General features: G+C 30.8%; 1 protein-coding gene across 3 annotated transcripts in view; it reads right to left on the reverse strand.

Moving 5' to 3' along the window:
- The window catches only part of LOC129909004 (LIM homeobox transcription factor 1-beta), a 58,378-nt gene that overhangs the window by 2,672 nt on the left and 40,465 nt on the right, over window positions 1–15,241 (reverse strand). For all 3 annotated transcript variants that reach the window (XM_055985915.1, XM_055985916.1, XM_055985914.1), the window contains exon 2: window positions 4,127–4,325. In XM_055985915.1, the coding sequence (XP_055841890.1) occupies window positions 4,127–4,325 (199 nt within the window). The remainder of the gene's footprint in view (window positions 1–4,126; window positions 4,326–15,241) is intronic.

Below are 15,241 nucleotides of genomic sequence, written 5' to 3' on the forward strand. Positions count from 1 at the left end.
TACTTTCTAAGAAGATTATATTTTTAAAATATAACTTCTTTAACAAATTGATTGAACAAATTTTTTTTTAAGCTGAATTGTAAAAAGAGTCAACTGAAACTTTAAGGGGTTGGACAATTTAATTTTAAATTATTTTAGGAACATTTGTTTCTGAAACAGATTCAAGTGATATTCACAGTGTTAGATACTTTCTAAAGTCTTAAGTCTGCCAAACTTTTTTTTAAGTAGGGTAGAGTTACCTATTTGCGACCGTCTCCAGTTTCCGGCCACCTTTTGAAAAATCGTTATAACTAGTGATTTCGTAGGCTTTATTTCAAAATTTTGCTCTTATACTGTTCATTTATATGTAAGAACAGGCCGCAAATGGGCAACTCTACCCTATACAGTGAAATGTTCATATATGATTTCTAAGATGTAAATAAGGGTGTTCCATAAACATTTTTTTCGATATTCGCTCTAAATATTCGTTCAATTTATTCGATTTACCAAGAATATTACACGGTTAAAAATTTTATCGTAGTTTTTAATGCAACCCACAGTGGGTCCCGCCATAGGTCAAAAATAAAAAAAGTAAATGTCAATTTTTTAAAATCCAATGATTAAACAACGTTCTACAATCTCCCATCGAACCAAAACCAAAAAAAAAATTGACGGTTACCCCTTTTTTCATTTCTTAATAGCCATTCAAAGTCGGTATATAAAAAAATGTACAGTTTTCTTATCGCTGCAGTTATAAGGTGTGAACTTGCGATAGTGATAGCGGGTGTTAAAAATTGTGAACAGTATTAAATTGTTATGGATATTAAACGAGAAGTTTAATACTTTCTAAAAACATAAATTATATTGTTAAATAACATTAAGGCTAATTGTAATGGGGCTCGTTAGTGAAGCAATTTTAACCATTTTTATTTAGCTCAATTTTCATTAAATTAGAGATTAAGTTGGTTTGCCTTCTAGTGCCCTCTACAATTTAAGTTCTCAAATGAAGAATACCGTCCTACCTTTCGAAATAATAGCGCCGTTTTTTCCCCTTTTTTCCCCTTTTCGAGTAATACGAGTTTAAATGACGATACACGGAGAAAAAAAAATTACAACGTAAAACTAAAAAAATTCCTTTTTGGCACTATTATTTTTATAAAAGACTGAACTAGAGGGTAAGGGTAAAGTGCTCGACTGACAGGCAGGTCCATTTCCGGCATTAACCATTTTTTTTATATTTTCAAAAAAAAAATTTTTTTTACCTTTTTTTATTTTTCTTGAAAATAACCAAAATTTTAAAAAACTGACTTGATGCATTTTTTTGCAATAATAAATCATATAAAATGATAATACAGGTGTTTAATTAAAAAAAAAATGGTCATTATATTTTTGACCGCACTTTGTATGGGAGGTGACCCACTGTGCAACCTTTGGAATTAGGCCTTTTTAAAAACAAAAATTATTATATATATAAATTATAAAAATATTTGCAATTTTATTAGATACCTAGACACAGTGCCGGTTTAAGCACTACCGGCGCCCCTGGGCAAGATTGCAAGTGGCGCCTCTAAAAAAAAAGTCATCTAAAAACAATTTTTTAAAATCACGAAAAAAAGCAATAGCAGATTATGTCTTACCTCTCATATACTTGTTAATGCATTTATTAAAAATGTGCAGTGTATTAATTTAAAAAGGTTAACTTAAAAAAAAAAATTAATTATTCATGTCATTTAGGCTCAATTGACAAGACTACCTTTATCTCTGACTTTTTTGTTTAAAGATTAGGTACAGTTGGTTTTATTTGAACAATATTTTTTCAAAAACTTTTTCAACATTAGGTACATTAATGTCGTTTTCGATTGGAATCACTCAATGATTCACTCATTCTGAAATCCAATAAAAAACTTTGAATCGCTTCCACCCAATTCTAAAATTTAATATCTGTTTTGGTGAAAAATCAAATATTTTGTTATTGTTTTTTCACTAGGAGAATAAAAAACTTGCAGCACGCTTCTTAATGATTGCAGGCGCTTCCGGACGGCCAATCAAAAACAACATACCTTTATAAGTATAAGGTTTGTTCGTTGTGAACTCTAGGGCACTCTGGGTCGCTCCGAATTCGTTGTCAAGCGTTTTTTGTAGCTCCTTTTTCAACCAAAGTTATTTCCTCTGTGTTCGATGTTCGCTGATGAAACTAAAGCTCTGAGGTGTTCGATGTAAAATGAAAACCCGAGAAACTCTGATTTTTTTCACAGTTAATTGAAATGACTTACAGTGCCCTGGAAGGAGGAACAACGAACAGACCTATTTTTTTATTCTCACACACAAACGTAGTTTTTATGAGAAATGGAGAAGCTGTCAATTTTTGGCATTTCTGGATTTTGGGTTTTCGGGATTTCGGGATTTTGGGATTGTGGGTTTTCGGGATTTTGTGTTTTTGGGTTTTCGGAATTTAGGGTTTTCTGGATTTTGGGCTTTCTGGATTTTTAATTTCGGGATTCTGTCCGTCCCCTTCTCTTTCCTTATTCATTATTATAGGGGCACCTTTGCAAAAATTAAATTGGTAGGAGGAATATTAGGATTGCTTTAGTCTTTCAAAAGAAATTGGGGCGCCTTGTTCTTCAAAGATGAACGAAGATTTTGGACACCATTGTCCTTCCGGAAGCCAAATAAATTAACCCAAAATTGGGGGGCGCCTTCATTCTTCAAAAAGTTTAGGACAAACAATACGAGCGCCGTTGAAAATGTAAAATAGAAAAAAATTGGGGCGCCTTTGTGAATGTAAAAAAAAATAAAACATCGATTGGAAAGACTTCGTTATTTATATAACTTTTGTAAAAGTTCGGGGCGCCTGCGGCGCCCCTCAATTCTTGCGCCCCTGGGCGACGGCCCAGGCTGCCCCCCCCCCTAAAACCGGCTCTGCCTAGACAGTTTTTTATGATGAGTAATCACTTTCAGAAATGTCTTGTTTCATTTTAAAGAAGAAAGAAAGAAAATACTTCATTAAATATAATAAAAACGAAAAAGCAAGAAATATCATTATAATAAACTGAAACTATAAATAATTACAGATTACAGTTCAATGTCTAGATTAGGTATTTCAAGAGTAAACATTTTATATACCTAAGTCTTAATATGGCTTGAGAAGGCATACCAATTATTCTTCGAAAAAAAACGAGATATAAATAATTAAGTATTTTTAATTAATAATTCTGTGGCCACAACCAATAACCGCTTAAGTGAGTTAAGACAAAAAATTTTCAGTGGTCTTATGATGCTTTCCAATTCAAAGTCTACATATTTTTACTATTTTAACTATAAAAAACGATAGATTAAAGCCATCTACATCGAGTTAATAAAAGATTGAGTTGTTTTTGAGGTAAATTAAAAAATGCGGAGCATTATAGTAAAACTTAATTTTGTTTTCTTTTTCGACTTAAGCGGTTATTGGTTGTGGTCACAGAATTATAATTATAAAGCACCAGAGTTCCGGAAAGGAGTGCATATATATAAAATCTGGGTACTATGAAGGTACCTCAACAAACAGCTGTGTGTGCTGTATATGAAATTGATTGGGAAGTGCGGCCAAAAATTATTGTTTCTGACGTCAATATTTATTTTAAATTTAAAATCGAATACTTTCATAAAATTTTATAAAAATTCAACTATTTTTGTTAAAAAAAAACCAAAAAAATTGTTTTTAACATTTTTCTCAATATTTTTCAATGCAAACATTTTATAATTATGTACAAAAATAATCCAATAAAAGTTCTAAACTTTTAATTATCTATTAAACTCTATACATTTTCTTCGATAAAAGAGGTAGGTACTTTTGCCAGAAATCGTTACAAACCCTATCGATTTTTCCTCTTATCTACACAATTGATCCTAAATTTATCTATCATCCATTTTTTGTTAACAATTTTAATCTTTCAAAAACTATTTTCACTGATATATATTGATATCAATCCTTATGTCATCCGGTTCATATAAAGTAACCTTAAAGAAGCAAGAAATTACTCTTTTTTGAAGTTCAGGGACATCATTTCTATTCTTTTTTTCCCAGAACATTCTTCTTTTTTCCGTCCAAACATTTTTGACAGTTAAAAAAAAACCCTTTTGAATTCAAACTTTCCATCGAACTCACCTATCATAGTCCATTTTACAATACAGCTTTGAATTTCTCACATAGCACGTATGACTGAGTTGTGTCCCACAATAGCAACACGCCAGACAATGTTCATGCCAATTCGAGTCGCCAACATTCATCAAATATCGATCCTGAATTTTTTGTCCACATCCTTCGCAGATTTCGTAATTTTTTTCACATTTAATTGTGCCAACCTCTGAAAAAATACAAAAATATAAATATTCAACAGAAATCAAATTAAAGAGGCTTCAATTTTAATGTCAATCAAGGTCTATGTGTATAAACAGTCTGATGTCAGTATCCCTTTTAGCCCCACCACTTTGGTCGTGTGATAAAGTCAATCATAAAACACCTATTGATGTCTAGAATCAGGGTCAAAGGGGAAGAAGGAAAAGGTCTATAAATAATTTATATGTCTACATAAGGCTGATGTAATCTGTCCCTAACAAAAGAGGTAAAAATCAAATACATGAAGGTGTATACAACATGGATGGGGTATTCAACTTCTGATAAACTTATTAATCGATATTTATTATTATTACTTATATCGAAAAAGGGTTCATTTTTTGTTTGTTTTGTTTTCCTGATAAACAAGGATACTTATATGGGGCTAACTCAAGTGGTAAACTGTCAAAACGTGTGTGAGGTGATAAAGTTTATAATGCTTATAAAACCGAACCAAACAACCGAACGACGTAATTTATTTCTAAACGCGCCTAAACTATATTTGACTTTTGACAGGTATATCAGTAAACATTATTGTGGCTCCATAGAAAAAAAGTTTAAGGACTTTCTTGTGTGTGTATTTTTTTGTCTACGAGTGGTTAGTGTATTGTATTTATTATTTATTATGCGACAGCCAAGTGATGGGTGTAAGTGTCATTTTGGTGATTATAATTTATCAAGTAAACAAAGATATTGAAGTGTATAAAATATGGCAAAAAAAGAATTATCAGAATGATAAGGATAATAGAAAGAAACAATAAAAAATGAAACACAAAAACTATTGACTTTATTATTATGACACTTTAAGGGGAATTTTTTTGACATGTATGAAAAAATATTAAACTTGAGATAACAATCAAACGTGACATTGCGATGATAACGGACGAAAAATTATGAACTTCCTAATCTTTTCGTCTGTTTGGGGACGTATGTATGGATATTTCATAAACTATAATTTAAGTTGCTATATGTTTTTCTTAAAAATAAATGGTTAATGATTAAAGGATGATATTTGAAGGGATGTTTTTTAATCATATTTATTACATCTTATACACAAAACCGTCAAAAAACTCAACAATTGCGTTACTTTACTAAAAATTTCAGTTTTATTTATAAAATTGTATAACTATGCTTTCTAATATGGCAATTTTAAACTATAGTAACAACGTAAGTCTTCCTTAAATCACAGAAACATTAATTTTAATTAAATATTCTTAACCCTTTCGGACCCAGCGTTACTCTCATGTAACATATTTTTAAAAATTCGTAAAAAATATTTCATTAAATATTTTTTTTAGGTTTCGATGGCTTAATTGAAAGATAATGATGCCTAGTTACTGGATTATTACAAAAATTTAGTCAATTTTTTTTTTTATCGAAAAGGGAACTGAATTTCACATTTTTTCTTTTTTTTTTCAAAATTTTTTTTTTTTTATATGGTCATAATTTTGAAAAAAAGATATAAAAAAAGTTAATCCAGAAAGTGTTTTGCTTTTTGGCTTAAAAGAAGTAGCATATATTATTGTTCTATAAAAAGTTATTTTCTCAATTGTCCGACTTTTTTTGGTGGTCATAACACATTAGTTTTGCTATTTATTATTTTGGAAAATAACTTTTTGCTATTCATATTTCTTAGTTGTGATGTTTTTGATACGATAATACTAAAAAAAAAACATTTTTTAATATTGATTTTCATAGCTTGGGTTCGAAAGGGTTAATTGTTTATATCATTGCGTTACCAAAAACTTACTTCTACTTTTCTTAAAAGAAAGTTAAAAATTAGTTAATTTTAGGGGTAGACGCTTTTACTTATCGTTATAAATTGGCTCGTATGGAGCAATTAGTACCAAAGGACAATTTTTTTTTTTTTATTATTATATTAGGTAACAATGGAACCAAATACAATTTTCATAAGACATCGAAAAATGTATGTATTATCTATAGCTTTGTGTCCAGGTTCCATTCCATTTTACCGCAACTCCTTTATATATTGATTGAGTGGCATATAAAGCTATTGTTTTTAGGTGCAAGAATGTAACCATGTTCCCCTAAAATATTAAAATTCACAGTCTATTCAGGTTGTGATTTTTATAAGTGTCTGTATTCATGGACCAAAATTTTGCGTCTTAGTAAGGGTATGACAGCATCTAACTGATGAGCCCACTGTCATACCTGGGCGAAACGCATATGGAGTTGAGGTCACTTTAACTATTTAATAATAAAAAGTTATTAACCTTTTAATTGAATTATAAAGCTATTGTTCAATTTCTAATAAATAAATGATATTTCTACTAACACTCCAAAGGAGAATGGGCAATTTTGTATGGAACTTGGACGTACCGCGGCCAAGAACGATATTGTTATTTTTTGATGTAGTTAAGTCTTACATACATTGTGCAGAAGCTTTATCCTTCTAACGTTCTTCACAAACGGATAAAATGCATTTTTGCATGTAAAAGTTAATGCAAATTGTCTCAATGTTTAAAATGGAACGTGTATTTTAAGTGCAAGATATGATAATCTGTCATTTTCCCTGAGCCTGAAGACCTTTATCTTGGATATCCAACCAATAGAACCCAAAATATTGGCTTTTTAAAACATCAATTTCGAGTCTTTTTTAAGATTTTTTTTTCAATTTTTTGTTTGTTTTTTCCTTTTGAAAACTCAAAAACAAAATCTTGAAGTGGTTGGCTTAAAAAGCTTATATTTTGAGTTCCATTGGTCGGATATTCAAGATTGAGGTTTGAAATCATAGAAAAAATGACATAAAATCATATTTCATAATTTAATTAAGATAGTAATTCAATTTGCCCTTCGCATATTGCTCGATGCATTAACAACACTAATATTGCCATATCTTCCATTCCAAATGCAATACAACGAAACGGCCATAGTAAAAAATTTTCCTACGTTATAGTTCTTTCATTTGATACCAATTTCATGACTGACCGCCAAACGTCCAATATGCCCATTCTCCTTTGTTGAATTTAATAATAAAAATATTAGATCTAATCTAGAATCTAACGCAATTGTAAATATCTAATTATATCCATCGTAATAGTGAACTCAATTGAAAAAAAAATCAAAAAATGATGTCACTATAAAAAACTGTCAGCATAAAAACATCTGCAACTTTTACAAATGCGGTAATTTAGTGATAACGCAATAAACACTCACTGCTCTTTGAGGAACTTTGAAACTACTAATTTATCTAGCTTATTCTCGCTGACCAATGGCTACGATTTTTGTAAGGTGTAACAACACATCGAATAAAATTAGGTAGGTACATTGAATGAAATTATAGTAACTTTTATTATTTTTCACATGGTTACGCAGGGTAGCTATGAGTTTATTCATCTCAATAGAGAATTTTTTTTATTTATTTACTACTGAACAACATATCATGAAAAATTCCTCTTAATATCATAAGACTGTTGCTATATTGAACAGCAATATTTTGTACGAAAAAAAAAATTGCGTTACCTAGTTAGACCACAATGTTACCGTGATTTGAAAATACTTCAAACAAAAATTTGGGTTATATCTTGTTGTAAAATAAGTAAATAGAACATGGTACATGTATTATGTATTAGTTACGTTGATGCAGGTATCCACTAATGAGTAACGAAACGTTACTTTTTAAGCAATATTGTTAGTCGTACATGTTTCGTTACAGGTAGTACTAACTCCAGGTTTACTAATCGGACTTTTGGAGTTTCGTTTTGATAGATAACTCTAAATCGGAATTTTTGACACACGCACGAATATTCTGTCGAAATTACATGATTTTTAACCTCTTCCTCATAAAAACAACTAATGACCTTATTCTGGGGTACCTAATGCTTCTTATAACCTTGGAAGGAGTTCCAGCAAGCCCATTAAGTAATGTTAAGTCGCTTATGTATTTTCATGGAGACGGTTTTTCATACCTTCATTCGCCAAATATGTCTTCCAATGAGTTTTAATCATTAAAATTTTCCCGAGCCTCACAAAAAACTCGCCTTTATAAGTTAACAAGTCAAGTTCAGTTAAAAAGACAATATTTTTCTATGCGATTGCCACTTGGAGGTTTAAATAGCAGAATTGATATTAAGAAAAAGTTTCGTTACAATCGTCATTTATTACAATCAATTGCTACCTGATTGAAAAAATCCGCAATATAGTGAACCCGAGCGCACTATATTTTCATTTTCTTTTGCTATGAATATTAATCTTTTGTACCAAAGAGCTCTTCAATATTAAATCTTTTTTAGTTTTTAAGCACCACGATGCTTTGATTTAACCCAAAAGTATTTATACCCCCACACTTCGTTAAGGAAAGAAAAAAAAAAAAAAACAGAAAAAAACCTTTCTCTTTTATTCATATCCATCCACAAATGAAATATCTATTCTAACTTTTCAAGCCAATACAAAAAGTCTCTTTTATAACTCCGTACTACGTATCTCAATAACATTCCATCAATAACATTCGATTCCAAAAATCAACTTCCTCATGAAACAAAAAACAAAAATATTAAAAAAAAAACAAAAATACAAAAAGTCCAAAAAACAAACTTAGTCCCTCAAAACCGTTAAAAAAGGTTATCAAAGCTATGTAGAGCACGCGTCTATATTTTTTTAATTTAAGTCAAACCAAAAACTCTTCTGACATCACCTGTTTCAAAAGAGAGAAAACAAAAGTTGTTACAATGGATATCAGAAGTGGGATAAAAAATAAGAACAAACTTTTTTTTTTTTTTGAATAAATTTATTGATAAAGGTAAATTAAACCGCCCTCTGTGGGATTGAAAACAAATGCGAATGCCAACCAAAAAAAAAATAAAAAGAAAAGAAGAAAAATGAGGAAGCCTTTTATCGATTGCGTTTTTTTTTATAATTTTTTTGGTTTGACTTTTTCATAGCTATAAAAACTCCTGATGTGCTTTATAAAAATAGGGTTTGAGGCAAAAGACTTTTGTTATCTATCAGTCTCTAGGACTCTAGTCGATCGATCCACATTGCAGGCAGAGCATCAACAATATTCCACCATTCTATCAGGACATGAACAGCAGGCAACAGAAGCAGAACACAGTACGTTCGTAGGTTACCATCAAGAGTTCTACCATCATACCAAACCAACCTATAGTCAGTATAGACCACAATGGGGGGTTTGCATTCTCAGCCATTTGAAATAAGAAAAAGAGAGTTTAGATATAAAGCTTTGGGGATTGGAACGGAATCAGGGAGATCATGGGTGGCATTTTTGCTTTTAGTGATTCTGTCTGCGCGTCTAACTGGAAGCTATGACGCCTTTTGTGTTTTTGTATATAGTCAATATTTTCGCATTCTTTTTCCAAAGAGAGAGAATTCAGTTTTTTTTATTTTTGTTGAATAATTCCTAAGCCCTTTAGTCAGTATAAAGAATTGCATACAGACTTTCATTATTATAGATGTAAAAGGATTTGGAAAGAGACTGACGAATAATAATTTTATTTTTTGTTCAGGGTCTATTCAAAAACTGTTGTCTAGTATTGAGATTTGGGATATATTAAATTTTGTTGTTCGTTCAGTTGGGATGAACTTTTTTTCAATATCATTGATAGAACAAAAAAACTAAAGAATATAATATGCACATTTTGATTCCATTGCTTTAAAAAATATTTACTCTTGGAAGTTTGAGACATGAACTAGGAGTGCACAAAATAGCGATTTTTAATGAGCAGTGAAAGCAGTGAGCAGCATACAAAGGAGCAGCTATTAACAGCTGCCTTTTAATCACTCTTTTAAAAGCAGTTAACGCAGTAAATTAAAAAAAATAAACAATATGCTGTCGAATTGAATACCTCCTCCTTTTTGGAAGTCGGTAAAAAGAAGTAACCACTTCATTTTTTTTTTAAGAAATAACTCCTTCTTGAATGCCTGCACTGAAAAAATGGTATTTAACTACTCTCTGTTTTTACACTCTGTTTCGTCATCATCAAAGTAAACTTTTATCTACATCTACATATCAAAGCATTAGATATGCTAAAAGCTAAAAGAATACTCACAAAAAAAGTAGTGACATTTTAAAGAGCAGAGAACATTTTCTGAAAAAGAGCAGTCAGGTTACAAATAAAAGCATTGAAATTTTTAACAGCATCGCACATTTTTACTGTTTTTTCCAGTTAACTTGATTGCTTCATGTTTATCATTATAAATACTTACAAGTAAAATAAGATTGGATTTTTGTAAGGCTGAGAACTGAGCAGTGAGCAGCTATATTGAAGAGCAATCGTAACTGTTCTCTGCTCAGTAGAAGAGCAGATTGATTGAAAGCAACTATCGCAATAGCGATTCTTAGCTCTAGACATTCACTATTGTTCCTTATATTGTTTTAAAAAAGCTTTAATACTTTTTAATTTAAATAATTTCTTATCGAAGAATTAGTGCTATTCGAAGAATTGGTTTTGCAAGAGTTGGTGTTCGAAAAACCGGCACTCGAAAATTTTTTCAGTCAGAAATGGTATAGTTTTTCAGAAATTTCCTTTTGATGAAGGAAAGGAGTTGTCTAAAACTGATGTTTTTGAAAACAAACAAAAGAAATTCTTAATCAATCAAAAACCCAAGAATTCAATTTTATGACTTAATATCTTTTTGCCAAACGCAAAGAAATGTTCTTCAAAGAATTATTATCATTCGAAGAATTGTTATTCGAAAAATTATTCTTTGAATGGCAATTATTGTAGTTTGATGAATTGTGTTTGAAAAGTTAAATTTTCAGCAATTTAGTTAAAAAATATTTTTTTTTTATTTTCTCCACTTAAAAATATAAATATCAATTTTTCAAAGGTTTCAAATCTTCAAGTGTATCAAAAAAAAAAAAGTAGCTGTAGCAGCCAACTAAACTTCAGGATAAACCTCATCCGGTTATAACCACAAAACTGACCCACACCGGAAACCACTGGATATACCCACATTTATACATAATTCGATTCCAGGAGTCTGCTGTCTGAGCCACTGAGCCTGAAAAAGACACACACAAATTTGGTCAATTCTGGTAAAAATCTTCTCCGAAATGCATATCCTTAGGTGTCTCTTATAGAATTTCCATACCTATGTGTACTACCGGTACAAAACTCCATTCTACTGAGTTATAACTGAGATACTATATAAACCGAACCAAAAAACCCAACATCATGAAAAGCAGAAGGACAGTCCTTTGTCGGTCGTGTCGTCTTGCCTTAAAGTATTTTCGGAATTCAAACATTTGTAGATAGAAAAAACACCCAGGTGAGAAGGTTTGTTGGCTTTCTTTCTACTGCACAATTTGTATAGGTAGTAGATTCACATTCCTCCTCATATCCAGAAGTCCAGAGATGGATCAATATGAAAACTATTGGATGCTGCAAGAATTCCAAACTCACTTGACACACAGGTACAGATAGATTATAATCCTGAAAAGGTAAAAGATACACACAAGACATATAATGGATGTGTGTTGCAGATAGAACTTTATGTTCCACATTGAGTTCCTTTATATGGCTAAAATATACACAGTTTAGTTATATCAGGTGGGATTAGAGGGAGGAAAGGGGAATAGGATATGATTGTATCGCCCTTCAGTGATAGCATTGCGGAAGTGGCCAGTAAAGTTGAATGGACGAACAAATTGTGACCAACTGTAGTTACAGTACAGATGTTTCAAGGGCTTTCATCCTGGATATATAACTTTGTATTCTTGGACGTTGGTGAATAGACAGCAGAGGAAAGTGACACATGCACTCACTACACACATTCAGATGAGCATTTTTTGAAATAAATTTTGTATTTTTAAAACATTTCTGCATATTAATGTGGCTTTAAATTTAAAAAGAAATCTTTAAGATCAGGGGAGACCATTTTGAAAACATTAAGAATTCAGATTTTTTAATAAATATAAATTGTTTTAATTTGACATTTTACAATCTTATTAAAATTCTCAAAACGTAGACATATTTTAAATTAAGAAATTCAGGGTAAATGGTAGGCACATCTTGAGAACCCAGTAATTATAAAAATCCGAAGCTACACTTGACAAAATATGAAACAACCCACTTGCTCAATGTTAAATCTGTAATTGCTCTTGACACAGTTGGTTCTGTCAAAAAAGTTCTTAGGGGCAATTCCAATATCGCGGGTGTAACATTTTTATACTCATTCGAAGTTTATTTACAAACATATACAAAGATATTTTAATTAAACTTTAACTTGAAAGGTTACATTTGATAAACTTATTAAATTTAAATTTAAATTTAATAAGTAAATCGTCACTAAGAAGGGTTCAAAGTGCGATCGCTGGTGCAACAAAATTGGCCCCACCTTTTTATATCTAAGTACAAAAACAAAAAAGTCTGAGAATTTTCAAACACTTTTGATCTTTTAATTTCAAAATAACAAGTATTGAAATTTGAAATTATGCCAAAGATCGTCTATAGTGGAATGGCCCTTAGGCTTCATCAAGTAAAGAATATAACTTTTGTTTTTGTATGCTGTAGCAGTTCCTACCCCGTGGCGCAATGGTTATACAGCTATGGACTATCATGTCAGAGTTCTGCATTCAAATACCATATACTAACGCCTTAAAAAGCTTCCAAGACTATCATATCTGTGATTAATAGGTTTTCGGATTCATGGGTAAATTCTAGGTCCCTTTCACTGTTGCAAATTAATAACAAATTATTGTTACTTACTCACTATAAGCCTTACTCTTTTAGCTGTCGTGGCATACAAATTGATATTGAGCTAAAAATTCTTCGAATTTCTCGCCATGGTGAATTAAACAAAAAAAAACTTCAAATAAACACAAAACATGGCTGTGCGTTTACACTTCTTTTGTTTCTTTTATTTCACATGATAATTTCAAAATCTCCAGTTTTTAAGTAGGTACCAAATCTCAAATTTGATTGACAGTTTCATATCAATATAAATTTGGTTTTCTAAGGTGGCTGGATCCATTACTTTACAACTGACAAAAACAGAATGTACTCAGTCATAAAACGACTCTCTGACCATCATATCAATAGTTCTTCCTTTAAAAAGTTATTTGTATTAAAAATGTTTCAATATTGATAAACTAACAGATAAACTATATAGTTGAAAATAGCAACAATACCCGAAAAAAAAGGACTATTAACACGATACGAACAATCATTCTTTATTCAGTACTTTATGTTTTTGTCAGTTGTAAAGTAATAACCTTAGAAATTTATATTGGCTTAATATTAATGCCAGGACAATATTAAAGTCGTACAAATCATTTTTTAGAAGGTCACTGCCCGTTTCTCACAAATAAGAGATAAAAACGTGGAAAAAAAAGCCATAGTTAAAAAAACTTAGTTGGCAATCTTGCTCCTACAGCTTCAAATGTTACGGTAAATGTTTGAAATCAACTAAAATGAACCGTTTATGAATAAAGAACCATATCTTAAGAAATAGACGTCAAATTATGGCATCCAAGCCCCCTGGGATAACGTTTCATGAGATCTGTTGAAATTTCTTTATTATTCTTTTAATAGTCGTTATCAAATAACTTTCGGTTTAGCTAAAATAAATGGGGTGAGGCTATCCTGATGTTACAAAAAAAAAACATCTATTTTATTGACATTCAACAAATAGTTCTAACTTCTAAAAACACAGTTAACTTAAACACATCAATTTAACCCTCTGTAAACACACCTCTTTTTGTGACGTGATAGGCACACGGGTGCGAATTTGGTTTATACTTTTTCATGTAGCTAGAACTTTTTTAGGTCACAATATTTTATAGAGAATCAAATATGAAATTGATGTAGAATATTCCAAGGTATTCGAATATTGTATTCATAATTCCAAAAAAAAAATATTTTCTCCCTTATAAAGAGACTTTTTTGTGACCACTTTTTTGAAAAATCGTAATTTTTTTATTTTTGTCCTGCCAAATTCGCACCCGTGTGCCGACAGAGGGTTAAACTTGTCTGCATCCCTGACACAGTATAGTGTCTACTTGCTGCTCAGTTAAAATTACAATATTTTCACATGCAAAAAGGACAAAAAAACAGATGATTTTTAAAAGTACTATGGGTGAGGCTATCCAAGTGTTACGGACTGTATGTATAAAATTAATACTGATCTTTAACGCTTTTATCTTTGTGGCCTGCGAAAAAGATCATATTCAGTTCCCAGTAAGTTTTTTGTATTCAGAAATAAACAATTTCTGTTAAAAATAAAATCATTCAAAAAATCTATAATACAGTCAAATAAGGTGAAATAAGGGATAAACCTCGGAATGAATGCTAATAGAATTTTGTTTTGCTCAATACCTTCGTTTTGGCATTCTATAACATATCTCAAAAGTTTAGAAAAATCTCATGTCCGCAAGTCGCGATTTTCAAGGTCAAAGCGCGAAACTGAGATTTTCAAAATTAGCAATAATAGCAATGGTACTTTATACACATATGATACATGACTTCGAGGTAGGTATTTTTTAATGCTGATGCCAAAAAAATCTAAAATCAAGACAATCTGACGTCTCTAAATGACGTTATAGAATGCCAAAAAGAAGGTATTGAGCAAAAAAAATTTCTATTAGCATTCATTCCGAGGTGAAACCCTTAGATATTTGACTGGATTACTAATAATCTTTGCCAATTTCAAGTTCATAGAAATTTATGTATTCGCATGGCATTTTAGAACCAAATATTAGCAGTCAACCGATTGGTTCTATCTTTTATCAACCATTTGACGTCTCAAAATCATCACACTAGAAACTTAAGTTTTAACTTTTTTTTTGTTCTATCTATCACTCTATTTAAAAACACTTAATCGCTAATGATCCTCTAGAAAAAAGACTATTATTTATGATAAATCTGTAAAGACAAAGAATAATAAGAATGCAAGCTTCAATGGTCTAGT

This window comes from Episyrphus balteatus, chromosome 2, assembly GCF_945859705.1.
Source record: "Episyrphus balteatus chromosome 2, idEpiBalt1.1, whole genome shotgun sequence".
In the NCBI taxonomy this organism is placed as follows: Eukaryota; Metazoa; Arthropoda; class Insecta; order Diptera; family Syrphidae; genus Episyrphus; species Episyrphus balteatus.